General features: G+C 41.3%; 4 protein-coding genes across 4 annotated transcripts; 1 reads left to right on the forward strand and 3 right to left on the reverse strand.

The window, feature by feature from the left end:
• The first annotated feature begins 830 nt into the window (after window positions 1-830).
• Window positions 831-5,739, forward strand: LOC126785449 (probable pectate lyase 8). Its single transcript, XM_050511148.1, has 7 exons — window positions 831-1,030; window positions 1,204-1,257; window positions 1,751-1,816; window positions 4,057-4,699; window positions 4,804-4,907; window positions 4,997-5,135; window positions 5,222-5,739. Exons 1-7 carry the CDS (start codon window positions 912-914, stop codon window positions 5,438-5,440), a joined length of 1,344 nt encoding a protein of 447 aa, XP_050367105.1. The 5' UTR covers window positions 831-911; the 3' UTR covers window positions 5,441-5,739.
• Window positions 5,740-6,116: 377 nt separating this feature from the next.
• On the reverse strand, window positions 6,117-9,045 carry LOC126785443 (putative kinase-like protein TMKL1). Its single transcript, XM_050511139.1, has 2 exons — window positions 7,621-9,045; window positions 6,117-6,976 (listed from the first exon to the last, which is right to left on the reverse strand). The coding sequence occupies exons 1-2, from the start codon at window positions 9,011-9,013 to the stop codon at window positions 6,336-6,338; spliced, it is 2,034 nt and encodes a 677-aa protein (XP_050367096.1). The 5' UTR covers window positions 9,014-9,045; the 3' UTR covers window positions 6,117-6,335.
• Window positions 9,046-10,921: 1,876 nt separating this feature from the next.
• LOC126785444 (pentatricopeptide repeat-containing protein At5g48910) lies at window positions 10,922-13,282 on the reverse strand. The gene has a single exon (XM_050511141.1). It carries the CDS (start codon window positions 12,965-12,967, stop codon window positions 11,066-11,068), a length of 1,902 nt encoding a protein of 633 aa, XP_050367098.1. The 5' UTR covers window positions 12,968-13,282; the 3' UTR covers window positions 10,922-11,065.
• An 8,614-nt stretch (window positions 13,283-21,896) lies between these two features.
• On the reverse strand, window positions 21,897-23,572 carry LOC126784081 (uncharacterized). The gene is made up of 4 exons (XM_050509579.1): window positions 23,060-23,572; window positions 22,741-23,008; window positions 22,228-22,641; window positions 21,897-22,162 (listed from the first exon to the last, which is right to left on the reverse strand). The coding sequence occupies exons 1-4, from the start codon at window positions 23,570-23,572 to the stop codon at window positions 21,897-21,899; spliced, it is 1,461 nt and encodes a 486-aa protein (XP_050365536.1).
• Window positions 23,573-27,369: the final 3,797 nt, after the last annotated feature.

The following is a 27,369-nucleotide window of genomic DNA, read 5'->3' on the forward strand; positions in this document are numbered from 1 at the left end:
CTTAAGTAATTTTATTCATTTATTTTATTATTAAAAATTAATAAATATATAATTATAAGACAACTGTGACTTAAAATTGGATGAGAAATTTAACGGATGAGGTGCGAATCGGTATTTTTACCAAATTTAAGAGGTTAATCGACTCAATTACAAATTTATAAGATAAACTGATAATTATGATTAAATTTAAAGTGGAAATTGACATTTTTGTAAAAAAAAAAGAATAGAGAGAGAGTAATGGAAATAAAAATGACAAAAATGTCAGAGATTGATTGGATTCGAGTACGGACTCTTACCTTAAGAACCGGTGACCTAGCAGATCGCAAAAACTTCAATCAGCCGCGACTGCCGTACTGATTGGAATTTCCAGAAGCACACCTGTCCATCGCTGAACCCCCACATTTTCTACATACAAACACTCACCGGAATTTCAGTTACTCTCCACGTGGCTACGTGGCGGTGCGCGACCGAGCGTTTACATTTCACACCCACTCGCGGCGCGTACGTGAATGCGAGGCTGGCATAGGCGGTGAAGAGAAAAGAGCGAAGAAAGTGCGGCACGTGACTGACCGACACAAAACTTTGGCACGTGCCAAACTTAAAGAGAGGGAGAGGGAGAGGGAGAGGGAGAGTCAGTTGGTGGCGGTTAAACTTTAAAGTACGTGCCGGTGGTAAAAAAGTTGTTAAGGGATTCGATTTCAGTCAGGTTAACTCAACCATGGTTGAAAGTTGAAACGAGTTGGGCAAGCAAGACTGATCGTAAGCTCTCTCTCGTTTACTATATAAACACTGCCTCATGACAACCTTTCTTTGACTCCAGTACTTTGCTTCCTTCATTCTTCTCCTTCTTTAATTCTCAGAGAGAACCCAGTTACATTTAGCTAGCTAGTTGTGAGATATATACACACAGCATGAGATTAGCTAGCTCCAGAGCCACAATGCGGTTCTACATCACTCCACTTCTGCTTCTCTTGGCCTTGCTCGTAAGCGTAGCCGCTTCGGTAGAGGATGACAAGCCTGTACAGTCGAGGTGTATATGAACACAATGCCCTCACAATTATATCTTTAATTTATTTTGATTGGAAAGGCACACTGCTCGTGTTGATTCGCCTTTGATCTTAGCTACATTTCGGAGTTCTGGGATAATAATGCAGAGTTGTTGAAGTTTGATTACTGATTTAGTTAGTGGTTTTGTGATGGCAGGTTTGTGGAAGTAGAGGAGCCGAAGAGCTTGATCAACTCCTCAATGGCAGAAAGGTCAGTTTCAGCACTGTACTACAGTTTAATTTTTAGATCTTCAACTCAATCTTCCGTCCAAATCACTAACATACAAATTCAAGTCGTTGTAAGATGGATCTGAAAATATCCACACCTTCTCATGTAGCTGTCATATCTCCCTTGTTTCATTTCTCTGTTCACCTCTGGTTACTCACCCTTACTGCTTTTTACTATGCTCCAATAGTAATTACCCTCAATTACTTTGAAGGATTAAACTACAGTGTTATATAGGGTTAAGTTTCACATCTTTTTTTTTTTTTGGTTGAGGTTAAGTTTCATTATCAATCATCAGTATCACCTCACTTTACCCCTAAATCAACTCCATCCCTCTCCACGCTTACCGGTCCTGTATCTGTCTCTTTGTGCTTACTTTATTAGGTCATTCACGTTGCATTTGTGCTTTTTTACTATTTCTAATCTCGTGTTAATGCACCCAAACGACATCGTTTGATCCTTAATCCTCTGTCCGCAGGTCCAACGATGACTGGAATGAGCACGCAGTTGAAAATCCGGAGGAGATCGCGTCCCTGGTTGATACGTAAGTCCCCCACTTCACCATTATTTTTCTTCGTCCGACGTGGCCCACTCACATGACAGTCAAATCTGGTCAATTTTTTATACCGTGAATGTTTCAGTCAAAACCTCAAAAATGGTCAACTATTTTCTGATTGGGTTAGAGACCTAGCTAGATTTGGTAAGAAACTAAGGACCACTTTTTATCCTTGTGATTTTAACCTCGTCATGGTCAAAACCAAATCATTTTCCAGTGGAGAAACTCGGACCTGGGTTTTGGAGTATAATTTTGGCAAATTTCCCAGTTATTAAAGAAATGCTTCTGAGCTTTTCTGGCGGAATTTAATTCCCTCTGTCATATATATTCTGCAAGACCCCCCCTTTATTTTATGCGTCTTTAAAAGAAATAACAAATAGTAGTTTTGAATAGAGGGTTTAGTGTGTTTTAACTTTTTTGGTGAACTTGTTGGGTTGGCTTTAGGATTCTGAGGAATCAGAACACCATGTGTTCTTGCTCTGCACCAATTCTAAGCTCTTCTTTCCTCACATGCCCATGTCCCCAGATCCGCCCCTCCCGCTTTTAATTTTTGCATTATTTTCCCTTTTGTCTTGTTTTCCTTTCCTTATCCAATCCTACATTGCCTTTTCCATCACTGTTCTAGTGTTTGTGCATATTTGCCCTCTACACCAATTCATCATTATATATGTAACTAATCGTAAGCTGGCAATTTCTACACTCCAATTTAGTTTAGCTTCTGATTATCTATTATGTATATCGTATACGTCACAAAATTTTCGCATTTTAGAGTTGCACGGAGCTAAAAGTTGGAGTCATGAAGTTCTTGATCATTTGTCTAGTCTAGACAAAAGCATCAAATGAGTTATACAATGAAAAATATGTTCCATTAGTATTTTTTTTTATTTTTCACGGCGAGGACCATGTACCCCAATAACCCATGAGACTCCTTAATCATATAGCTCTTACGAGCGCGAGTATAGATAGTCCACAATTGGAACATAAAGGTATCCTCACAACCGAAGGTAATTCCTCGACATATGACTAATTCCTGATGAGACCCATGTGAAATGGTTCCAGTTCAGGCCATTACAGCGTGAGCGCCCTGGCCACAGTAATGCTTCCAGTGACCCAGCATGGCCGAGCTTTTCGCTACGATAGGCCCATTAGACACACTGGAGTGTGTAATGCTTCCGCCAATGATCGAATCCCTGACTAATGTCACGTTTAATCCCTGGTCAAAGAGTTTCCGCAGTCAGAAACCACTACACCACACCCCGTGATTGTTCCTTAGTATATAACGACTTAGAGTGAAAACTTCCGCACTCTAATTTTAGTCTCCGATTTCGCATTATGTGTTTCTAAAAATATCATAAGTTCTACGCTTTAGAGTGCGGAATTATAATTGGAGTTGTCGAAGCTCGCTCATTTGTGTGATGTAGAAAAAGGAGAGTGAGAGATTTTTTTTGTTTTTGTTTTGTTTTTATCAAAAGAGAATGAGAGATCCGCACAGTGATATATCTGCTCCATTCACTAAGATGATCACAAGCTGCATGGGTTAGTAGGGTAGAGAAGTTAAAATCTGTTCCCCATTGCAAGCCTGTCAAGGCTCATAAGCTCCAAAACCAGTCACATTGATCACAGATCTGGTTCGATTTTCGTACCAGAAATCTCTCACCCCCCGGTCTGTCATAAACTACGTTGTCCAATATGAACCCAATAAATGATCCCATTATCAAAGAGTTAAACCTCCCACCGACACTTTGACACCAGACCAGACTATAGCAATAAGTTCTAGCTCACCACATATGATTGCTTCATGAAAATAAAAAGAAATCCAGACCTTCCGTATGGACCGTAGCCATCCGTATCATTCCTGCAAATTTTACTCACATGGCCACGACCCTACTTGGGACAAGTTACATTTGCTGCACATGCTCAAGAGTCGTTACTAGCTCTTAGCTCACGAACAAGATCATGTTCGCGCACAAGTTATTGCTACTTCTAACTTCTTCGAGACATGAGACATTTATCGAACAACTTACTTCATCGTTAGCATGACATTTATCAAACAACTTACCTCCTCGTTAGTTTGATTTCACATGCGAGCGCTCAAATCATAAGTCGTTAGTTTGCACGAACAGTTTTACACGTCAAGTTACTTTGCTTGCTAAGTTGTTGTTACGTTAACTTCATTGAGTGTAACAACTAACAACATACTAATAATGGCTTTCTCTTACTACTTTCAGGAGCATTCGTAACAGTACCGCGAGAAGAAACTTGGGATTTTTCTCATGTGCAACAGGGAATCCCATTGATGACTGCTGGAGATGTGACCCACAATGGCAGCGCCACCGCAAGAGGCTTGCCAACTGCGGCATTGGGTTCGGCCGCAACGCCGTCGGCGGCCGTGATGGGAGGTACTATGTTGTAAACGACCCCGGTCATGATGACCCGGTGAACCCCCGCCCCGGCACCCTCCGTCACGCTGTCATCCAGGACAAGCCTCTGTGGATTGTGTTCAAGCGTGACATGGTGATCACATTGAAGCAGGAGCTTATAATGAACAGCTTCAAGACCATTGACGCTCGTGGTGTCAATGTCCACATCGCTTATGGAGGTTGCATTACTATTCAGTTCGTTACTAATGTGATCATCCACGGTCTACATATCCATGACTGCAAGCCTACCGGCAACGCCATGGTCAGGAGCTCGCCGAGTCATTACGGGTGGAGGACCATGGCTGATGGCGATGCTATATCCATATTCGGATCTAGCCACATTTGGGTTGATCACAACTCGCTCTCGAACTGCGCCGATGGCCTCATTGATGCTATCATGGGTTCCACTGCCATTACCATTTCCAACAACTACTTCACTCACCATAATGAGGTCTGAAATTACACCATTCCATACACCAATTTCTTGTGCTTGAAGATAATCATTTGCTATTTGGCTAAGAGAAACTAAAATCTGATGTTGGGTAACTGGAACAGGTCATGTTATTGGGGCACAGTGATTCCTACACAAGGGACAAGCAAATGCAAGTGACCATTGCCTACAATCATTTTGGTGAAGGACTTATCCAAAGAATGCCAAGGTAAGATTTCTGAGGTGACTCTTTAACCTACAGGCAATATTTACATTACTTAACCAAATGTGCTAACCCAAATAATTGGGACTTTGCAGATGTAGGCATGGGTACTTTCATGTGGTGAACAATGACTACACTCACTGGGAAATGTATGCCATTGGTGGAAGTGCTGATCCCACCATCAACAGCCAGGGCAACAGATATCTGGCCCCTAACAACCGTTTTGCTAAAGAGGTAGCTACCATGTTTCATATTTGATCGTTTGATATATGTTATGTCAGTTAGATTGTCGACTAATTTTGATTGAATTGGTGTTGCAGGTTACACATAGAGTTCAGACCGCAGGCCGATGGAGGCACTGGAACTGGAGATCAGAGGGAGACCTACTCCTTAACGGAGCGTTTTTCGTCCAATCCGGAGCTGGTGCTGCTGCCAGTTATGCCAGAGCTTCAAGCTTAGGAGCAAAATCATCTTCCATGATTGGCACCATTACTTCTGGTGCTGGTGTTCTTAACTGCCGGTTTGGTCGTCAATGTTAATTCTCAATCCCATGAAAAAACAAAGAAAGTAAAAACAGAAACAAGAAAAGAAGCAAGATAGAAAATATTACTCATTTCTTTCTTGCTTAATTGTTAGGGAGCCTACTATTATTGGTGAGTTTGCAGCATTATGTTTACCTCTCTTCCCCTATTTGTCCCAATCAAATATTTGAAAAAGTGTACATTTTTCCTGGTACATACTCTGGCCCTTGTGGAAACCTCAAGAAAGGAGTGGTTATATTCCTCTGCTTTTAATAGTTTACATAATTGAAGTTTAGGCAACTATGCAACAAAGACAATTATGTATGTGTTACATTGAGATGACAAAGCCACATTGTTAGCATGTGTGAGGAAGCCAAAGGCATGTGAAGCATTTAGCTAAATAACATAGGCACATTTCTTCCAACTACTTTGTTTCAGATTGCTTGTTATAACCTTTAAATGTGACAGCTCCACTTACCATGTGGTTAGGGAAAAACAAGAGAAATATAAAAAGCCATCAGTAAGCTAATAAAACAACATATAATTTTTAGGTATACAAGACAAATAGACAATGATCAAACTAAGATAAGAGTACTTTAGATATTCTTGGTTAATGCAAAGAGGATTGGATATAAAATGTCTTTAGTGATTGTTTTGTAGTCAAACATATAGGTTATGCATTGAAATTGCAGAATAAACAGGAACGTACATTTGAGATTACATTCATTCCAACGCTGCTTAAAGGGGAAGCTAAGAAAAACATTATCATAAAGTACATTGAAACCATGGATTGATCTTCATCATGGAAATATAACCCTTCATATGTGAAGCTCCATCACCAATCCATCATGAGCTAGACAAATACAATGCTCAACTAAATGCCAGATAATTTTAACATCTGAAAAAGGCAAGCTTAAAATGGGGTACCAATCTCACTCCTTTCTTCTGCTGGACTGTACAAAGCAGACCTATTCCTCGGTCTGTTCTCCTCCAACTGCTTCACAACTTCATCCATGGAGGGTCTAACTGAAGCAACTGGAGCACAGCAACCCATTGCAAGTTTCAATGCTTGAACCAAACCTTCTTCCATGGGGTTCCTTATCCCCTTCAATACATCCACATCAAAAACCTCCAATGTTGTCTCCTCCAGAACTGCCACTTTGACCAGTGAAGGCAAATCCACGAATTCGCCACTCCTCCCGCTTTTACCAGGCTTCTTGCCTATCAGAATTTCCAATAGTAAGATTCCAAATGCATAAACATCCGTCCGAGAATTGCATTTCTTCATTCTTTGAAGCTCCGGTGCCTTGTAACCATCAGCCTTCGCAACAGCCACCATTTCATCAGCTACAGAGGGTATCATCGCCTTGTCAAGCCCGAATTCAGTGAGCCTAGATACAAAAAACTCATCCACAAGCACATTCTTGGATCTTACAGTCCCATGAGTAACAGGTGTTTCAAGACCTGCATGGAGATATGCTAGTCCTCTAGCTATACCCAATGCAATTTTGTGTCGCCGAGCCCAGTTTAGCACAGGTTTCCCTACTCTAGATTCTGCATTAAATCAAAACAGAAAAAAGAATATCAATTAAGCTGGCATCAAATGTCCATATGTAATCAAACATCATGTAAGTAATCAGCAGCAATTCAAGATTTATTTGCTTTTGCTACAAGAATTGGTCAATGTTGATTCTTGATTGAGAAAACTAAGGTCTGCTCCAAGAAGATACAAGGGTTTCTATTGCTGGCATTTAAACTAACCTACTGTTGCTAAACTTATGTGGTGGAATTTGATCAACTACTGAAACTGACATTTTTAAAGAAAAGTATGTGGAAGAAACCTGCAATAAAGTTTTCACTCTTTCATAACCATACTTCTGGTAGCTTGTGGAAATGTTGATCCTTTAGCGTATTAGAATCTACCTAGACCAGACTTTGCGAGATAGGTTCCACGCTAGTTTTACTCTGGTGTTTTTTAAGTTACACTTATCAAATGCTAGAACCTAGTATCTATCGAGGTAAGTAGAGGTCGCCCTCTTTAATTTTCCAACAATCACAAGGGTCAGCAGAAGTACAATTAAAAGTATACATTAAATTGGAAGCATTTAGTCATATAGCTATTCTAAAAATTGAAACACCACCAACTATGCTGTACAGGCATAGAAAAAAGTATAAAGAAGAGCACAAGATATCCATACCATGTAAAAGATCATGAATACTTTTTAGAGGAAGATGATCATAAATCAGAAGCTTCTCCCCTCTCTTTCCTTGATAGAAAGCTCTCAGGGGAATCAAATTCTCATGGCGAATGCGGCCCAATTGCTTTATTACTGGTACACAAGAGCTACCATCTTTGCAACTACCTTCCCTCAACAACCTCAATGTAATCGTACCCCCATCTGCAAGCTTTGCCTTATAAACAGTCCCATAGCTGGTTTTCTCCAACACCTGCCCTGTGGCATTCAACACATCGTCTAATGTCAAATGCTCACCGCCCTGGAACAATATAAGCCTTCCCTGATCACCACCACCATCACCAAGACCCCCATTCTCTTCATCATCTCCTTCCTCCAACTCATAGTCACTATCTGCACTGCTGCTTTTCTTTTTGTGTTGCACATATCCAATACACAATGAAGCCAAAACCACAGTCCCAGTCATCAAACCAATGACAATACCAGCAATTGCTCCAGGGCTCAACCCAGAGCTTCCACTACAACTCCTCAAAGGCACCCCACAAAGTCCAGGGTTGTTCCCCTCAAAAACCTCAACACCAAATTTTGATCCACCAAATACTGGCAACACCCCACTAAAATTGTTGTGTGAAAGGTTCAACTTGTCAAGTTCCAGCTGAGCCAAACTCACTGGAATGGGACCCGAAAGCATGTTCTTCCCGATATCAAGCACCTTAAGCCCCCCAAATTGAGTCACAAACTCAGGAAAGTTCCCTGAGAACTTGTTGTCACCCAAATCAAGAACCTGCAAATTCTTGCAGGTAGAATTAGGCAATGCAGGCTCAGGAACAACCCCAGATAACGAATTACCGTGAAGCCGAAGCGAAACAAGATTCTCACACAAGTTCCAGAGAGATGGAGCTAAAGCCCCAGTGAACAAATTGTTCCCCAAATCAACTTCAGAAAGTGATGAGCTGTAGCCAAGCTCAAGAGGGATGGTCCCACTCAATGAATTAACATTAACGTACAAACTTCTAAGCATAGAAAATCCCCCTATCTCTCTAGGTAGTGAGCCAGATAGATTAGCAGAGGGGAGCTGAAGAGAGTAAAGGTGGAGACTAGGGTCTATGGAGAGGGAAAGATTAGTCCAATGGGGTGAAGACATGTCATTGCAGAGCAAAACAGAGCCATTGGAGAAAACCCACTTCAGGCCTCTCCATTGGCAGAGGGGAACAGAAGTGTTCCATGAAGTTAAGAGCAGGTTCTGAGTGTTACCTTGCAGTGAAGCCTTGATGTTTCCCAACAGAAGATCAACATCTGAAGAAGGAGAAGAAGAAGAAGAAGAAGAAGAAGAAGAGAGATTGAAGTACAGAGTGAAGCAGAGAAGAAAGCAACAGAAGGGTTTGAGAAACTCCATGAATGACAGCAGAGAGAGAGAGAGAGAGAGCGAGAGAGGGAGGGGAAAGGTAGTAATGTAGTGGTGGGCAGTTCAAGAAAGAAGCTCTCTTTTTTTTTAGGCAAAAGCTGACAGTGGAGTGTTGACTAGGAAGTTTAACTCTCCAAATAGTCTAACTCTTCTACGGTCTCTGATCCGGGGATTCGTACGATGTTTGATCTACACCGTGCGATGGGGACGTTTCACAGAAGCAAATAAAGAATAGGGTTTTGTGATGAGAGGTGCACGCCTTTGGAGCGTATAGACCTGAAAATGGGGTCTTCCAGGGGGTTTTGCCAAAGCAGGAAGCCACCGGGTGTTGTGTCTTTTCAACTGGGAGTGTGGGGGAGGTGCATTGGGGGTCTTTCGTTTTTGGCCGTACACGTGGGTCGGATTGAGGTTTGATGGGGGATGGAAGGTGGAGATGGTGAGGGAGTTTGGGGTTTGATGGTGGTCCGACATGTCGTGGGTGACAGCCCTGCGGGTCAGGTACTCAGGTTAGAAAGGAAAAGGGAGTAATACAGAGAGAATCAAAGAGTGAGGCATTAACAAAGGTGTTGTTCACATGCTGTGAGTTCCACCTTATTTACCCTGCGGGTCATATTGTGTAAATACTATGTACTAGCTAATGATTTGGAAGAGGGTTATGAATAAAGAGAATCACAATCTTCCTTAATTTTCAAAGACATGCTTGATTTCTTTGTTAGATTATCATTGAGTTCTGAATGTATATCTCCGTTTTAGAGAATTTCACACACAACATTCTTCAGCTTGGTTATACGATAATTATCAAAGGATTTCAAATTTTCACAACAAACAAACTAAAATGTAAAATGAGAGTTTTCATCTGCATTGAGGGTTGAATATAAGTTTTCAAGAAATGAGTTGAGAATGTAAGTAATTTGAAGTTGAGTTTTGTTATGATTTTATTAAGCGCTGTATATAAATGTTCAAAAAATGAGTTGAGAACGTCCTTAATATGAGTAGAATTTGTTATGACATTAATGTATCAATACATAAAGTATGCATCTAAATCAAACTAAACCACTCGATGTATCCATACATTATTGGATTGTAGAGAAACTCACAAAAATAACATTACAATGTTACACAAACGAATTCCCAAAAGAATCTAACGTATTCAATTCAGCTGAATACTATTATCATGTATTCTCTTTGTAAACTAAGTAGTTTATAGTTTTCAACATAGTTATGCCATTCTTGTTCAAACACGCCAAATCAGACTAATCATAATTATCCTTTGCATTACTTTCATCATCCATCCTTTAAAGTTGGATTAGTGGGATTTTGCTTTGTTCTTTATCTCATCACTAACAGAAGACAATCCTCTTGATTACCTCTGTCCAAAACTTGGCTGTTTTGAAGAAACTTAAGTGGAAACAGGTTACTGAAAATTTTTTTGAAGTACCAAAGGGGATTTTGTTAAGTTTTCCTAGTCACACTAGACCACTTGTTCAGCATGGTGGAAACACACTTATACCTCTTTTCCTATCTAATGATTCAGTGAGCATTCGAAAAATTCTTACTCCAGTTCAAATTTTAAATGCAGACTGTACATTTAGTTCCTAGACTATACACGGATTCCATCCACAATCATCACCCGAAAATTCTCATAGTCTTGTTTCCTCAATTTGGAGTGATCAATCATTCTTTTTTAAAAGCAATGAGTTTTCTGTCTAACCAAAGACTCATTTGGTAAATAGTTGCATACTGTTTGGGGTTGTGAATGAAAAATGTCTTGTCATGAACAAGGTATTAAAGGTTCACTCCATCTAAAATCTCTATGAAAATGAGTACGCATGCTCCATTTTTTTTAGCAAGACTTCATGTCTCCAGAGACTCGAGAATCATACTGTTGCAAAACTAGAACGTTACATACAAACAAAATGCATATGCAAAACTAATTCAATTGGTAGTTAGCTTAGGACTAGAATTGTAATACAGTTTAACTGATTCTAAAATGTGCTTTGTGAAATGCACATAATCTGGAAACTGCATTCATATATTCATACATTACCAGTAGTCATTGCAAGAGCACAACCCATGCTCAAAGTGGTGGAAGCGCTTGCGGTCCCGAACAATGATCTTTCGTTTGTAAATTTTCGAGATTAGCTTTATAGAGGAGTGACAATCCTCACATATGCGTAGGTTCTTAACAACTCGAAGTGGTGATTGAGAGGCTGAACTGATTAAGCCAAAGGCAACAGCAATTTTCTCACTGTGATAATGCAAAGCACTTTGTTTTTCTTCTTCATCAATGTTGAGCAACACTTGTGTGGTGTTAGGCTTATACCCTTGTAACCTTAACTTGTTTGAAATTTCTTCCAGCATCGAATGGATTTCTCCTGCTCTAGAATGTGATTTATCTTCAACCAGAAACTCATGAAGCACTCCATCAAGCTCAATCCAACTACCTCCGGGGTCTTTCCTGATGTCCATATCTTTCATCAACATTCTCACATTTGAAACTGCCTCCCAATTTCCCAAAGATGCATACATGTTCGACAAAGCAACATATGATCCACTATCACGAGGAGCCATGTCCATCAATATCTTCGCGACACGCTGATCCATCTCAATATTTCCTTGTATCTTACAAGCACCGAGCAATGACTTCCATATAACATCATCTGGCGGAATTGGCATGTTTAGTATAAGCTCTTCAGCTTCTTCTAACAGTCCAGCACGGCCTAATAAATCGACCATACACCCATAATGCTCGATTCTAGGTTCTAAGCCAGCTACATTAATCATGTGGTTGAAGAGTGATCTGCCCTGCTCCACCATACCTCCATGGCTACAAGCACTCAAGAGACCAATATATGTTACATCACTAGGCACCACACCAGCTCTTCCCATCTTTAAAAAATAATGTAGTGCATCCTTCCCTCTACCATGAATAGCAAGCCCACTGATTGCGGCATTCCAAGTGATCACATTCTTTTTGGGCAGCTGCTCAAACACCAGTAGTGCCTTCTCAATGCTGCCACACTTGGAATACATATCAACCAAAGCAGAACCTAGTACATCATCGATCCCAATCTTATGTTTGCCGGCAAACAAATGCACCCATTCCCCCAAATCAAGCGCACCAAGTCGTGCTATTGCAGGCAAGACACTTATCAAAGTCACATAATTTGGTAAAACATCCCCAATCTGCATATCACGGAACATATCTACCGCTTCCCTAAAGAACCCATTTTGCGCATATGCAGATATCATCGCATTCCACGACACCACACTTCTTTGAGGCATTCTATCAAACAGCTCCCTAGCAGCGCTAAACTCCCCAACTCTCACGTGCCCATCTACTATCAAGTTCCACAACACCACATTCCCCTCTTGCTTCTTCTCACTCGAATCACCACAACCACCTACACTCCTAGAAAACAACAAATGCGCATCCTCCATAACACCACACATTAGATACATCCTCACAAGACTACTCACAACAAACTCATCACATTCCAACCCAAACTTCACCACCATCCCATGAATACTTTTCCCAACTTGGGCATTCCCTAATCTAGAACATGCCTTCAACACAGAAGGAAATGTGAACTTATTTGGTGCCACCAGACCATCACAAACCATTCGAGAAAACAATAACAGAGCCTCAAGTGGGTGCTCAGGAACAGAGCTCTCAGCGAGAGCTCTGAAGATGGTGTTCCAAGAGAAGCAGTTGGGTGTTTTCATCTGGTTGAATAGAGCACGAGCATGCTCGATGTTGCGGTGATTTGAGAGTGCGTAGGAACGGAGAACTTCGGCTGCTGCAAGAGGGTCGTGGATTTGGCGGGTTTTGATGAAGTGGGCATGGACTTGTTGTAACTCTTTGAGGGTTTTGCACGTTTTGATTTGTGGGAATTGTGAAGATGGGTGGTGAGGATTTGTGGGGTTGTAGATGGCGGAGTTCATTGTTTGGCTAACGAGAAACAACGTCAAGTTTGATCAACATTTGTGTTTTACATTGTTGGAGTTACAGAGAGGTGTACAAAGGAAACAGAGACAAGATTTTTCTAGTTTAATTTTCATAACCAGAGAGCTGAAGAACAAGAGAACAATCACCTCATATCATAATCAAGAAGAGCAAACGGAATAGCACTTATCCATTAATCCATTATTCCTCAAATACCAAGGAACTAAAGAGTGAGCCTTTAATTGCTCGACAGATACTATATACTTTGGTTTTGAACTTCAAGCTTCAGTCTCTTACTTTGGAAAAAGCGTATGATACCTGAAAATGGAGGGAGCCGGTAGTCTTGATAACTGAGGCAGCATGGGATCTCGGACTGATATTTGAACTGGTCGAAAACAAGAACCAGGTAGAGAGATAAGGAACGAAGAGAATTTCAACCCCTACCCGATCCTTAAGATTTCGACACGTGTCTCCAACTCTGTTCAAGTGCACACAACACAAGTGACAGGAAAAAAAAAATGTCGACTATAGAAAAGTTACCCAAGCTTCTAGCTTGCAGAACAGGCAACACAAATTCTCTACGAAGCTAACTATCACCCCATTAAAATCTCGTCACAATCTCGGGAACGCGCCTCTCTCTAAAATTCCTTCCGCTCCTGATCTATTTTTTCGATTGGTCTGCCTCCGATCTTAGCTTTCCCGGCTTCTTCCCACGTCCTGCAAGGCCTAGTGGCTTCGTCGCCTTTCATCTCTCCGCCCTTCCTTCGGGAAGTAGCGGAGATCTCAATCCTCTCTCAAATCAACGGAAACGCTCAAAATCTTGCGGTTATATTTCTACAGATCTACAAGCTCTTAGGATGGAGGAAATTGACTCCTCTATTAAAATTCCTTCCCTCTCTAATTCCTCTATGAATTATGCCGATACTTTAAAGAATCCTATCAATCGTTTTGATCAGACGATGACGAAAGACTTTGAGTTCACTGATTTTGATTGTTGCTACTATTCTGGCAAGCATGGTCTAAATGTTTCTTCTCTCAGCAAAAGTCCACAATAAGCTTGATTTCGATTGGCGATGCGCAGTTGTTGTTAAGCTGATGGGAAAACCTAACTCGACGAACTCTTTTGATTTCATGCTCAAGGGTCTCAGAAGAAAGTGGCAGGTCAAAGGAGGCTGACAGCTCATTGATTTGCCAAATGAGTTATTCATTGTGAAATTTGCTCTTGAGGAAGACATGAACCATGCCCTCTGTGGTGGTCCATGGATCCTTGCAGGCCAAACTCTTGTGGTCAAACGCTGGAGACCTGATTTTGACCCTGCAAATGATGTTATTGGCTCCACATAGTGGTCAAACGCTGGAGACCTGATTTTGACCCTGCAAATGATGTTATTGGCTCCATAGCTATGTGGGTAAGAATATGTGGCATTCCAGTTAAATATTTCAGGGAGTTCACTCTTAAAATGATTGGAAAAACGGTGGGTGATGTAGTTAGGGTTGATCCTATAACTATTAGTCAAACCAGGGGAAAATTTGCTAGAATTTGCATTAAGGTTGATCTTAACAAGCCTCTAAGGCCTTTTGTTGAAGTTGAGGGAATTGCATATCATGTTGTCTATGAGGGTATCTCTCTTATCCACTTTTGAATGTGGTTGTTTTGGTCTCTCTAAAGAGAAATGTCATTCTCTTGCTAAGCAAAATGGTGAAGCCTCTATTATTAGTCCTCAATGTAAAGTCCCTGCTTGGGACCATTGCTGTTATTAATTTTTTTTTTCAGACATTGTGAAAGAGGACATGGGCCCTTGGATGTTAATGACATATAGGAATAAGAAGAATAGCAGTAGTGGTGGTGCAAGAAAATTTGGCCCTTCTGGATCTAGATTTGAGGTGCTCCATGATGAAGCATATTTTGAAAATGGAATTGATACTAGGATTAAATACTTGTGACATCCTATATTTTAGGTGTAAAAACAGTTTTGTCATTCTACTTTCAAATTTAATCTGTATATCATTTAACTCTTATTTTTTAACAGTTTTGTCCTTTTACTTTCAAATTAAACTTGTATATCCTTTAACTCTTATTTTTTAACAGTTTTGTCCTTCTTTTTTTAACAGTTTAGTCAATTCCGTTAGTTGACCGTCAAAAAATTCCGTTAAGCCGTTAAAATACCTAGAATACCCCCAATTCAAATGAGATTTTTTTTTCTTTTCTCATGCCTTTTTTATTTTCTCTTTTGGTTTTTCTTGGTTTTAAATTTAATTCATCTTATGTGCTATCCAATATATATAATTGTAATCAACACAAATTATCAAATTAATTATAAACAAGAAGAGAATTAATGACAATTGCTTAACATCAAGTTGGAAATAAATAATTTGAAACTATTTTTGCATCAAAGTATGGATATGATAGTAAAAGTCTTTTTTGTCTTAGCATTATAGAAATTAATCAAAATATGTTTGTAGAGCATCATAATATAAAAGAAGTTCCTAACTGGATTTGAGTACTGACACTCACATGTCATTTTAGGCATTATCCAATTGATTATAAGATGTTTACAATTAATTTGATAATTTGTGTTGATTACAATTATATATATTTGATAGCACATATGATGAATGAAATTTTAAAACAAGAAAAAAAAAGACCAAAATAGAAAATAAAAAAGACATAAGAAAAAAAAAATGTGATTTGAATTTGGGGTATTCTAGACATTTTAACGGCTTAACGGAATTTTTTAACGGTCAACTAATGGAATGGACAAAACTGTTAAAAAATAAGAGTTAAAGGATATACAGATTAAATTTAAAAGTAGAAGGACAAAACTGTTTTTACACCTAAAGTATAGGGTGTCACAAGTATTTAACTCTTGATACTAATATAGTGAATAGTGGTTCTAATAGCTCTGCTCCTGCTATTGTGAAGCTATGGAATAGTTTTGAGAAGAAGAATAAAATGAGCAACACGACTAAGAATCTCTCTAATTCTACTAACGATCTACATACTGCTGCTCATGTGGATAGTTTTCCCAACAAGAACCATTCTCAAATGAATCATGTGTTCTTTAATAATCCCTCCAAAGATTCCAGAATGCCAATGAAGGATGTTTCTAATGTAGCTAGTTCCCAAGAGCAAAGGCAATAGAGCTAATAAGTGATATTAAAAGAAAAACAAGAATGTTGAGTCTATTCCAAAAAAAAGTTTCTTAGGTGTCTAAAAATTTATCTTTTAGTGATGTCAGCTTTTCTTTTGGTGATGATGGTTTTTCAGGAATCTTTGGTCACAAACCTCCAGATGAGTCTTCTTCTGTTTCAGCCTTTCAGGTGACATCTGACCCTCTTTTAATGACACTTCTCTTATTTTTGAAGAGATTTTCCATAAAAATAGCATGCTTTCTGCTTGTGCTGATATACCTTCCCCTAACAAGGAAGGTATGTCTCATGACTAATTGGTTCTTATAACCACGCCCCTCTATGTGATCAATGTTTAAACTTATATTTTGGAATGCTAAAGATGCTGGCAGTGATGATTTCAAGTCTGCTATTGCAGACATTGTTAAAATTAATCATATTGATGTTTTGGCTATATGTGAACCTCGTGTTCAATTTAGTAAGTCTAAATTTGCTCTTTTAAATCTTCGCTTCACTGATTTTGAGATTGTTGAAGCTGATGGCTTCTCTGGAGGGTTATGGCTTTTATGGAATAAGAATAAAGTCCGAATTGATGTTGTGGATCATACTTTTCAGTCAATTAGTGCTACAGTTTCAGTTAATGGTCATCCTACTTGGTTACTTTATGTACTCTATGCTAGTCCTAATCGCACTTCTAGAGATAATCTTTGGCCTTATTTGGAATCTCTCCTTGCTTTTTACAACCTTCCCAGCATGTTTATTCATGTTTATTGGTGATTATAATGAGTTGGTGTCTTGCGCGGATAAAAATTGTGGTCGTTTCAATGGTAGATTTGGAGGTTTGAGGGATTGGGTAAACAATAATGCTCTTATTGATATGGGGTTCATTGGTTCCTGTTATACTTGGTCTAACAACAAGATAAAAGAGAGGCTGGATAGAGGGTTGTGTTCCTGTTCTTAGAGATAAGCTTTTATTGAAACTTTTATTCGACATTTACCTAAAACTAGGTCTGATCATTACCTAATCTTAATGTAGCTTCTTTCAAACAATGTTATTAATAGAAAAGCTACTCCTTTCAGGTTTCAAGCTATGTGGCTTTCTCATGAGCATTATTTTGATTTTGTTGATTCTACTTGGAATTCTCTTTTTGGAGATTTTATTTCTAAAGTCAGCTCCTTGTCTTCTGCTCTTGCTAAATGGAATAAGGAGCTGTTTATGGTCACATCTTTCATAGGAGAAGAGGTTGTTGGCTAGAATTGCTGGGATCCAGAAAGCTTGGGACAAGAATGAAAATTCTTTTCTTATCAACCTGGAGGTTGAACTTATTTCTCAATATGACATTATCAGGGAACATGAGAACCTTTTTTGGAGGCAAAAATCTAGAGACAACTAGATTCAGGGTCGTGATAGAAACACCAGATATTTTCATCTCACCACTTTGGTAAGAAGAAGGAAAAATAAGGTTGAAGGCTTATATGACTCTGCTGGTGTTTGGACATCTGATTTAGCTGATATGAAAAACATTGGTGTCGACTTTTTCTCTGATCTCTTTTCCCAACCAGCTTTGGAGGACATTAGAATCACCATCCCTTGGTTGTTCCCTACTATTGACCAAGTCAGTTTGAATGATTTATGAATGCCTGTATCTCTTCTTAAAGTTAAAAATTTCCTTTTTGGTATTGGTGGACTTAAAGCCCCTGGTCATGATGGTTTTCCTGCCATTTTTTATCAGCACCATTGACATATCTATTCTTCTGAAATCTTTAGGGTTGTTTCCATTGCTTTTGAAACTAGTTCTATCCCTGCTGGTTTAAATCACACCCTTATTTCCCTTATCCCTAAGATTGATGGTCCCCAACATATGGTCAATTTTTGACCCATTAGCTTGTGCACTATTGTGTATAAGGTCATTTCCAAGATCATTGTTTCTAGGATCAGACCACTTATGCAACATTTAATTAGTCCAAATCAGGTGAGTTACGTTCCTGGAAGAAGTATATCTGATAACATAATGGTTGCTCAAGAGATGTTGTTCAAATTTAAAAAATTTGGTGGGAAGTTGGGTTTTTTCTCTTGGAAGATTGACCTGTCTAAAGCCTATGATAGACTTAGTTGGAGCTTTATTAAGAGTGTGTTGTATGAAACTCACCTTCCACATTCTTTTGTCAAGCTTATTATGCAATGCATTACGACAAATAGTTTTCAGATTTGTCTCAATGGTGAATTAACTAGCTCTTTCAAGGCTCAAATGGATATTAGACAAGGTGATCCTCTTTCACCTTATACTTTTGTCCTATGTATGGAGAAGCTTTCTCATTTGATCCAATATGTTGTAGACTATGGTGATTGGAGACATGTTTCTGCTTCTCAATCTGGTTCTAAAATCTCACATTTGTTTTTGCGGATGATTTGGTTTTGTTTGCTGAGGCCTCTCCTAAACAAGCTTTTATTTTTAAGAATTGTTTGAGTACTTTCTTCTTTCTTTCTGGCCAAGCAGTTAATTATGAAAAATATTTGATATAATGCTCTCCAAACACTTGCAAAAAGCTTGCTAAGTCAATCAACTCTACCTGTGGCTCTCATCTTACAAATGATCTTGGAAAATATCTTGGTATGCCCCTAATCCATTCCAGAGTCAATAAATTTACTTATCAGTCAATTTTTTATAAAGTCCAGTCTAGACTTTCTAGTTGGAAAAGCAAGACTTTGAGTATGGCTAGAAGACTTACACTTGTGCAATCAATGACTTCTTATATTCCTAAGTATGACATGCAAACTTCTAAATTCCCCATGAGTTTATGTGAGAGTTTGGATAAGTTGTGTTCGAGCTGGGAAAACGGATCCTCCTCAGAGAACAATCAGGAAGCCCCGGTGCCGAACCCTAGATGGTTCGACCCTTCGTTCTCTGTTGTTGTTGGCGTGCCAGTACCTTTTGAGTTAGGTACAACTGTTGCTTTGTTTGACAATGATCGCGCTCACGTACTGTCTTCCTCTCAGACGATTGCTCCGCAGTTGCTGATAAACCGCTGAAGTTCGAATGGCCTATACACAACCGGAGTTGCTAGGACCTTTCACTTCATCTCAAGTAGATGGCCGATCTTACTTTAGACCGCTTGGGGAAAAGCAGAGCTTATATTGTGTCGTTAATAGCAGGACTCTCTCGCGAATGGAATTTGCTGACTAGTGCAGACTTTGGGTTTGCTAGAAGCTAGGCTAGCGACTCGATGGACTTGACTTGAATTGCCGAAATTAATCAGACTTGTTGCTACATGCAGCGCGAGGCGTGCATCTGGGTAGCTCCGCTCCGATGGGAGACTTGGTTGCCGAAGCTAATCGGACTTTTGCTCCATGGGGAGACTTTGACTATGCGGTTGCGCGATAGTTTGTTTGACGTTGCGTGTGTTATTCTGCACATTCGACCTCCTTATATAGAGAACACAAATTGTTCTTTCTTGCGAATCAAGTCTTGAGAACCTCTTAGTTGATTTAGATTCACCTTCCTTAATCAACTCAGATTCTATACAGCGATAGTCCCCTAAATCTATTCCAATACGGCAGGTAATCTTGCTTTGTGATATATTTTCCCCAAATAACCGGTCCATGAGCCTAAATAGTCTAGATAATACCGGAGTATTATTTTAGGCCCAAACATTGCCCCCCAAGCCTTGAAATTGAAGACCCCGCGAAATTGAAAAGGGCTAGAAGAAAACCCCAAACGGTTATCTTTTTAAAAATAATTCGAAACGCTTTACGTTCCCCCGTTGCGAACTGACGCGCGACCTCACCTCAAACCACCACAACCTTTCGAGCTAAAGTACGCGAGAAACACTTACTGTTTCAGATGCTCAAACCAATTTCAATCGAGCAGACGCGACTCTTCCCAGAACTCAATCGGTTCCAATCTCAGAAACCCTTTCAGTTTCTATTCCAACACTGACTAAAAACCACTAACTGGTTCATGTTGCAGGTTTTTGAGGACACAGTTGGTGCTCCCTCCTCCCAAGGCCGTAAGCGAGGGAGAATAATTTATTCTGACAATGAAGAGGACGATCCTAACGCTGTAGACTTCAATCCTGTAAGTCCGCACCCCTATTTGATTAACAACACTAAAGACTGTTGCAACATTCTTCACTAACCAACTCCTGTGAATATCAGTTGAATTAAAGAAGAAGAATATATTCCTTAAGCACCTCTACCCCAATCGCGAATGATGCAGAACCACGCTCGTCAATTGACCAGGTTAACCCTGAGACAGTAACTGGGAATAGCAATCCAGAGACAGCAGTTGAGGTAAAAAGAACACCCTATTTGTTCCAACTAGCAATCCATTCATGAACCACTTTGACTGATTCTTATTTGATTTGTAGGCTCGCGAGAACCCCACTTCACCATCTCTATCCAACACTCAAGCTGCTGCAACCAAGAGGGAAGACGTCTCTGTACGTAGTTAAACACACTGTTGCCCCCAAGCAACGCTTTGTTATTTGCTAGGATGTAATTCCTCTGTCTTATATTTTTCATCTGTGAATCAGCGATGTACTAATTTATCTTTAACACAAGCTCATGCTGAAACTCAGTCACCATCCATATGAGTCGCGACTGCTATTCAATAGGTTGTTATCGCGTATGGGGAACCAATTCAAGCCACTCCCCTCAACACGGTGGCGGGAACTCGGACCTTTGAGCCACATGTCGTAATCAACCCAACAGTTGTACTCTCCCACCCCTCTTCAACTCAGATTCTGAAGTGTGAGGTAGAAGATGAAAAAGATGTGACCAGCTCTCCCCAAGAAGGTGAAAATGTGGAACGGTCCCTCGCGAACATGGACTCAGTAAGCAATAATGCTGCACCAAACCCCCTTCCAGAAAACATCGCTCCCTCCACTCAAACTGATGAGGTAAAACACCTAACCACCTCTTGGTTTATATGTTTCTTTTTCCTTTGTAAACACTTAACTGTCTTATTAACTGTTATTTACCATCTGCAGGTTGTAGCCGTCACGAACGCTTCCAACCCCCAAGGCACTCTGACTGTTGGAGCCTCTGGATCAACACTAGTTGTTGATCCATCAGAGAATCGCTCTAGTCCATATCTGGAAGATATTCTAGATGATATGCTGGGTCCTGTCATCACCTTGACACCTCTAGAGTCTCCAGAATTCATCCAGGCCCGAGCACAACTTAACTCGCAACTGTCCAAGTTTGCTTGCAAACTCTCAAAAATAGGGGCAATCACTCTCGAGAAATGCATAAATCGTTGCAATTTGACCACTATTGCTGCAATTATTCTCGAGCGCGATCTCCAAATCTGTATCGCTAATCTCATCCCTTGAATCCAAGTTTCTTCTGTTATAAAACGAAACCCTAAGGCAAGAACACAAAACACTTCCTTTGTAGCCTCCAAAAATGTATGTTCCATTTCTTCCTTCGAAACCCCTTAGGTTTCTTAAGTTTCATCCCCCAGATTTACAAACAACTTGTTTCACGAAACACTTGTATTGTTTCATTGCTGCGTAACAAAAGTTACAACCAATTCTGGACCACAAATATTGGTCCAATGTGTTATAAAAAAGGCCGGAACATGATTAAGAAACTCATAAAGTTTCAGAAACTCGACAGTTTCGAAAAAAATTTCGGGATCGCGAACGTACCAATAAGAACGGTCGCGACCAGCAGTAATGTTCACGAGTCGAGAAAATTTCCTGAGTTCGCGATCGCTCTGAGTATCCATGGTGTTGCCCCCCTGTTTACTTGGTTGAAAGAATGTAGTCCAAGAAAACACTAAGTCCAAACACTCGCTATGTTGATTGCACCGCTGCCGGTGGATCTTCATACTCCCAAACACTAGGAAAGTACTTCTTAAGATGACGACCATTCATGGGATTTCTGTGAACATTCCCATCAGTGTCGCGAAGGTAGTAGGCGCCCTTTCCCATTACTTGATCAATCACAAAAGGACCTTCATTCTTAGCAGACCATTTACCACGACCATCAACTCGCTCGCCGTAGGGCAAACAAGCTTTCCACACTAAGTCCCCAAACTCCAAAGCTGCGTCCTCAGCGACTGAACATTAAGCTCCATAGGAAGCACTGCATCATGTCCATACATCAAGGCATAAGGTGTAGTACCAGTTGGAGTTCGTTTGGAAGTTCGATAAGCCCATAACGTGTGATCCAACTCTGTGTGCCAAGATCGCGGATTTGCATCCAACATAATGACGCGGTTGCTAGCTTCTGACTGGCCATTCGCTTGAGCATAATAAGGACTGGAATGCAGAAACTTGATCCCATAGCCAGCTAATAACGTCTGGGTCTTTTCAGCCATGAAACCTGCCCCCCTGTCTGCTACCAAACACTCTAGAATGCCATACCTGGTGATAATATATTTGAAGATAAAGTCAGTAATCACCTCTGAAGATGTCGTCCTGATTGGTATAGCCTTGACCCACTTGGTGAAGAAATCTGTAGCCAGTAGAATGTGCTTGTGCTGCAAAGAAGAATTGGGATGAATCTCCCCAATAAAGTCTAAAGCCCATCCGCGACCTGGCCAAGGTTTAATGATTGGTTATAGAGGAACATCAGGCACATGCTGGACTGGCCCATGCATTTGACATTCGATGCAACCCTGTGCGAAGCTGATACAGTCCTTGAGCATGGTAGGCCAATAAAAACCATATCGGCGAATGAGCCACTGCATCTTTAGACCAGCCTGGTGAGAACCACAATTGCCACAGTTAACCTCTCGTAAGCACCTCTTAGCCTCAGCCCCATAGATACATCGCAGGTACAAACCATCTTCTGCTCTGCGCAATAGCTCACCGCCTCGAAGGACGTAGTTAGTAGCAAAATATCTAACCCTCTTATCCACCGGTGCAGAAGGATCAGTGAGGTACTGGATGATCGGCTGCCGCTAATCCTCATCAATAGTGTCGATAACAGCCACCAACCATTCATTGTTAACCTCTTTCCTTGCCATAAAGGAAGGTAATGTGCGTCTCTGAACCTTCAAAATCCTTTCACAAACGCCATCTGCCAAGCAAATACCCGTAGCTAACTGTGTGAGTTCATTGGCAGCGAAATTTCGTTCGCGAGGAATATAGTCAAGCACCACGTCTGCAAATTGGTCTAACAATTCCGATGCTCGTGCTAAAAAAGGGAGTAATGTAAAGTTGTTGCACTTGTAGACCCCCTTGAGCTGGTTAATAACTAGGAGGGAATCACCTAATACCTCTACCTCGGTGACCTCCAGATCAAGCAACAACTCCAAGCCAATGATGATGGCCTCATATTCTGCCTGATTGTTAGTGCACTTCCACTCCAGCTGAAATGAATAACAATGTCTGACGCCAGACGGGTTAACCAATGCAACACCCGCTCCAGACAAATGATTGGTGCTGCTACCATCAAAGTACAGAACCCAAGGCTGAGTGTGAACGAAGGAAATAACCACATTCTGGTTTGCAATGTCCTCCATAATAGGATGATGTAACAAAAAGTCGGACACTGCCTGTCCTGTGAGCGCCTTCAAGGGTGTATACTGTAAGGAAAACTCTGATAACGCCAAGATCTATTTACCAATCCGACCCCTAAGCATAGGTCTGGTAAGCATATACTTCACTAAATCAGTCTGTGCCACCACTACTGTAGAGAAGGACAACATGTAGTGGCGGAGCTTAGTACCGGTGAAGTACAAAGCTAGACACGACCTCTCAATTGGCGAGTATCTAGTTTCAGCGTCTAACAAGGTACGGCTCAAGTAGTAGACCGCATGCTCAACCTTCTTGCCCCCCCCTCTCCATCACCATCATGTGCTAGGAGTTATGCAATGGAGTAAGGGGACGCAGAGATGTATAGTTTCAACAGTATTCCCGGTCGTGGGGGTCTAAGAATAGGTGGATGAGTAAGGTATTCCTTGATTTTGTCAAAAGCTGCCTGTTGCGCAGGTCCCCATTGAAACTCTTGATCTGCTTTAAGCTTCAGTAAAGGAGAGAAGACTGCGGTTTTGCCAGCGGAATTAGAAATGAAGCGTCGAAGGAAATTTATTTTCCCAAGCAAACTCTGAAGTTCCTTCTTGTTCCTTGGTGTCGACGTGTCTAACACAGCTTTAGCCTTATCTTCCGCGACCTCAATACCTCTTTCATGCACTATGAAACCCAAGAAGTCTCCTGCTCGAACCCCGAAAATGCATTTAGCCGGGTTCATCCTGAGCTTGTGCTTTCTCATCCTGGTGAACACTGTCCGCAAATTCTCGATGTGATCTTCTTTCTTCTTAGACTTGACCACCACATCATCGATATAGACTTCGAGAATGCCCCCCAGCACATCGTGAAAAATCAGGTTCATTGCTCGTTGGTATATAGCCCTTGTGTTGGTCAAACCAAATGGCATATTGTTATATTCAAACACTCCAGTGAACCCTGGACATCGAAATGTTATTTTGTGCCTATCCGGTTCATAAACAGGAATTTGATGGTAACCAGTCGTACTATCCATGAAAGATAATAATTCATGCCCTGCGACTGCATCGACCAACATATCTGCCACGGGCATGGGATAGACATCCTTTGGTGTCGCGGTATTTAGGTTCTGGTAGTCCACACACGCGAATCTTGCCATTTTTCTTCCGTACCGGTACTATGTTTGACAACCACTGAGAATATTTGGCTGGTCGGATAATAGCGGCTTGGAACATGTTCTGAACCTCTTTCTTGACTGCTGCTGCTGTGTCTGCACTCATTCGTCGTGGACTTTGTTGTACCGGCTTGTACCATTCCATGATGGGCAAGCGATGACAGACCAAATCTGGTGACAAACCCGGCATGTCCTCAAATTTCTCAGAAAAGCAATTGCGGAACTCCTCCAACAACTCCACCAAACGTTGTCTCAGTTCCTCATCCAGGTGTTTACTTATTCCAACCTCCATGGGCTCTTATGTAGTCCTAAGATTGATCTTTTCCACTGGATCCTTTACTTTAGGTGGAGTATCATCTAAAGCTGCTGGTGCTGGTTGAATGAACTCCTCATCTGCTTGAATTTTAGTCAAATCATCATCAATGCATTCAACTAGTGCCACTGCCCCCCAAGCCTCATATTTCTCTCTGTAAATAGATAAACGTTGGAGAAAGGACACATAGGCCTGCTCTTGCTCTTTGGCCAGTGATGTAGTCATGGATGATTACTTTTGGCTTTCACGATGAAGCCAGGTCTATGTATGTCTGTCTTGACCTGTACTAGACCCCATCGTGTCAATTCTGTAGAAATCACCCCAACTGGACGACCCTTAGTATCGATCCCAGCAACTCCCAAAGGCCTCATGCCACCATAATAATACTATGCATCCAGAATACAGGACGCGAATGAGTATGGTCGATCATCTGCTCTTACTATTTCTGCTCTGTCAGTTGCGGGATCCCACATCAACATCTCTTGGTGTAGAGTAGAAGGGATGCAGTAAGCTCGATGTATCCACTCCATACTTAGTATGATGCTGTATGGAGCGGTGCAATCCGTGACGAAGAATGTCTGAAACATCTCAGAAGGTCCTATTTTGACTTTGAGGATCAAAACTCCATGGTCTTAGTTAAGTTTCCAGCAAAACTCCTGACCTTGAGATTGCTACTAAGAACCTTTTCCTTCGCGATGCCAAGTAATTCGACTGTTTTCACGGTAATGATACTAACTGCTGCACCGCCGTCGACGAGGATTTTGTTCACTCTCTTACCCTCCATCTCAGCTGATATGTATAAAGGTTTAATGTGCTGAGTCATGGTCGCGGTAGGCTTTGTGAACATCATAAAGAAGCTTCGGAGCTCTGTCATCGTGTGAGATTTATCAGCTCCCTCTTTCCTCGAGTCCTTCTCAACAGTTGGCACCTCGGTAGATGACAACTCTGCGACTGTACCCACCTCTTGGGCCTGCGTCTCACCTCCAATGAATAGATGAGATGGCATTGGCCGTGGCAGAGCATACTTCGAAGACAAGGTGAACACCATGTTGCAACTACGAACTCTGTCTATCTTCGGTGTTCCTTCCTCAAAGGTATCTCCATGACAGAAGTTAAACATGTTGCAGTCTGGGGTAGCGATCATCTCATCATCATACCATTGTTCCAGCTCGTCCTCTGGATCAGAAAATTCTAACCATTGCTCATTACCGCCTGACTCCTACATATCGTCATCCGGCATGGATCCAGTTGACGTTCGCGAGGGGAACTTACTCCTGAGATACTCCGTTAGCGATTATTCCTGAGGAGCCTTAGGAGCAATAACCACTACCGCAGCCTCGACTTCTTTTGGAACCACCAATGTTGACTTTTGCGCTGTTGGAACCACTAGTGTTGGTTCCTTGACCTTCAGTCTCCATTCAAACTGTGGCTTGGTTCCCTCCGGGACTGGTTCCTGATGGCCTGGCCTACTTACAGACCTTTTAGGTACCCATTTAGATTGCCTAAGTCGAGCAACACTATTTCGCTGTCGTTTCTGCTGAATCGAAACACCTTGTGCGTGTTGTTTATTTGTTGCTGTGTCGTCGGTAGACGCGTAAGACAACCTATCATGGATTGAAACTCTTTGTGCAGGAGCAGTTTCTATTAGCCGTTCAATTCGATTATGAACACTTTCCCTGGGGTATGGCTCCCTCCTGTGGCGATCATTCCGGTGAATGTGCACATACGGCCTGAAACTAAGCTTTTCAACTGTCTCTCGCAACAACCAAGGTGGCTGCTCTAGCTGGTCGCGAGAGAGCTCCCCTCGGTTATATGCCTCTAGCATTCGCTTGGCATTTCCCCATCTTTTCTGAACGTTCCTCTTTTGAGTTTTCGTAGCTTCCATGGCTCTTCCGTGCTCTTGAACGTACCAAACATCGGGTTTTAGTGACCTCGACGCAGGTGGTATGTATGGCCGTTGTAGGACCTCGCGCGAAGCCTGAGCTTCTGGCCCATTTGTCCCCTTCAGTGCCGTTGTTGATACCGGCTACATCTTTCTTGTTGGACCTGGCCTTTCTGGTGGCACTTGGCTTGTCATGGTTCTGGCTTTCATAAAGCCCGGTGACAGTCCGTTGGATCCCCAACGCTTATTCGATTTGCTTGAATCGCTCATCCTGGCCCGCGAACTCTAAGTGAGCATTCTTCGCGTGCTCATTAACACCCAGAACTAATTTCTTCAACTTGTCGTTGGTCTCAACCAGACACTGACCCTGTGTCGACTGTAGTTGCGACACATTATCCAACGTTCTTTCAACTGCAGTCATTCGATTGCCGAATGATTCCTCCAA

The sequence above is a fragment of the Argentina anserina genome, chromosome 2 (genome assembly GCF_933775445.1).
Source record: "Argentina anserina chromosome 2, drPotAnse1.1, whole genome shotgun sequence".
Taxonomy (NCBI): domain Eukaryota; kingdom Viridiplantae; phylum Streptophyta; class Magnoliopsida; order Rosales; family Rosaceae; genus Argentina; species Argentina anserina.

Bases quoted from the DNA above. Each gene is read 5' to 3' on its own strand.
- LOC126785449 (XM_050511148.1), top strand. From the start codon at position 912: ATGAGATTAGCTAGCTCCAGAGCCACAATGCGGTTCTACATCACTCCA. The intron at 1,817-4,056 runs GTAAGTCCCCCA...TACTACTTTCAG, and splicing joins ATCGCGTCCCTGGTTGATAC to GAGCATTCGTAACAGTACCG. The intron at 5,136-5,221 runs GTAGCTACCATG...TTGGTGTTGCAG, and splicing joins ACAACCGTTTTGCTAAAGAG to GTTACACATAGAGTTCAGAC.
- LOC126784081 (XM_050509579.1), bottom strand. From the start codon at position 23,572: ATGGAGGACATTGCAAACCAGAATGTGGTTATTTCCTTCGTTCACACT. The intron at 23,009-23,059 runs GTTAACAATGAA...GATGAGGATTAG, and splicing joins CCTTTATGGCAAGGAAAGAG to CGGCAGCCGATCATCCAGTA. The intron at 22,642-22,740 runs GTATCAGCTTCG...AACCTTGGCCAG, and splicing joins GCCTACCATGCTCAAGGACT to GTCGCGGATGGGCTTTAGAC.
- LOC126785443 (XM_050511139.1), bottom strand. From the start codon at position 9,013: ATGGAGTTTCTCAAACCCTTCTGTTGCTTTCTTCTCTGCTTCACTCTG. The intron at 6,977-7,620 runs GTATGGATATCT...GATTTAATGCAG, and splicing joins TATTCATGATCTTTTACATG to AATCTAGAGTAGGGAAACCT.
- LOC126785444 (XM_050511141.1), bottom strand. From the start codon at position 12,967: ATGAACTCCGCCATCTACAACCCCACAAATCCTCACCACCCATCTTCA.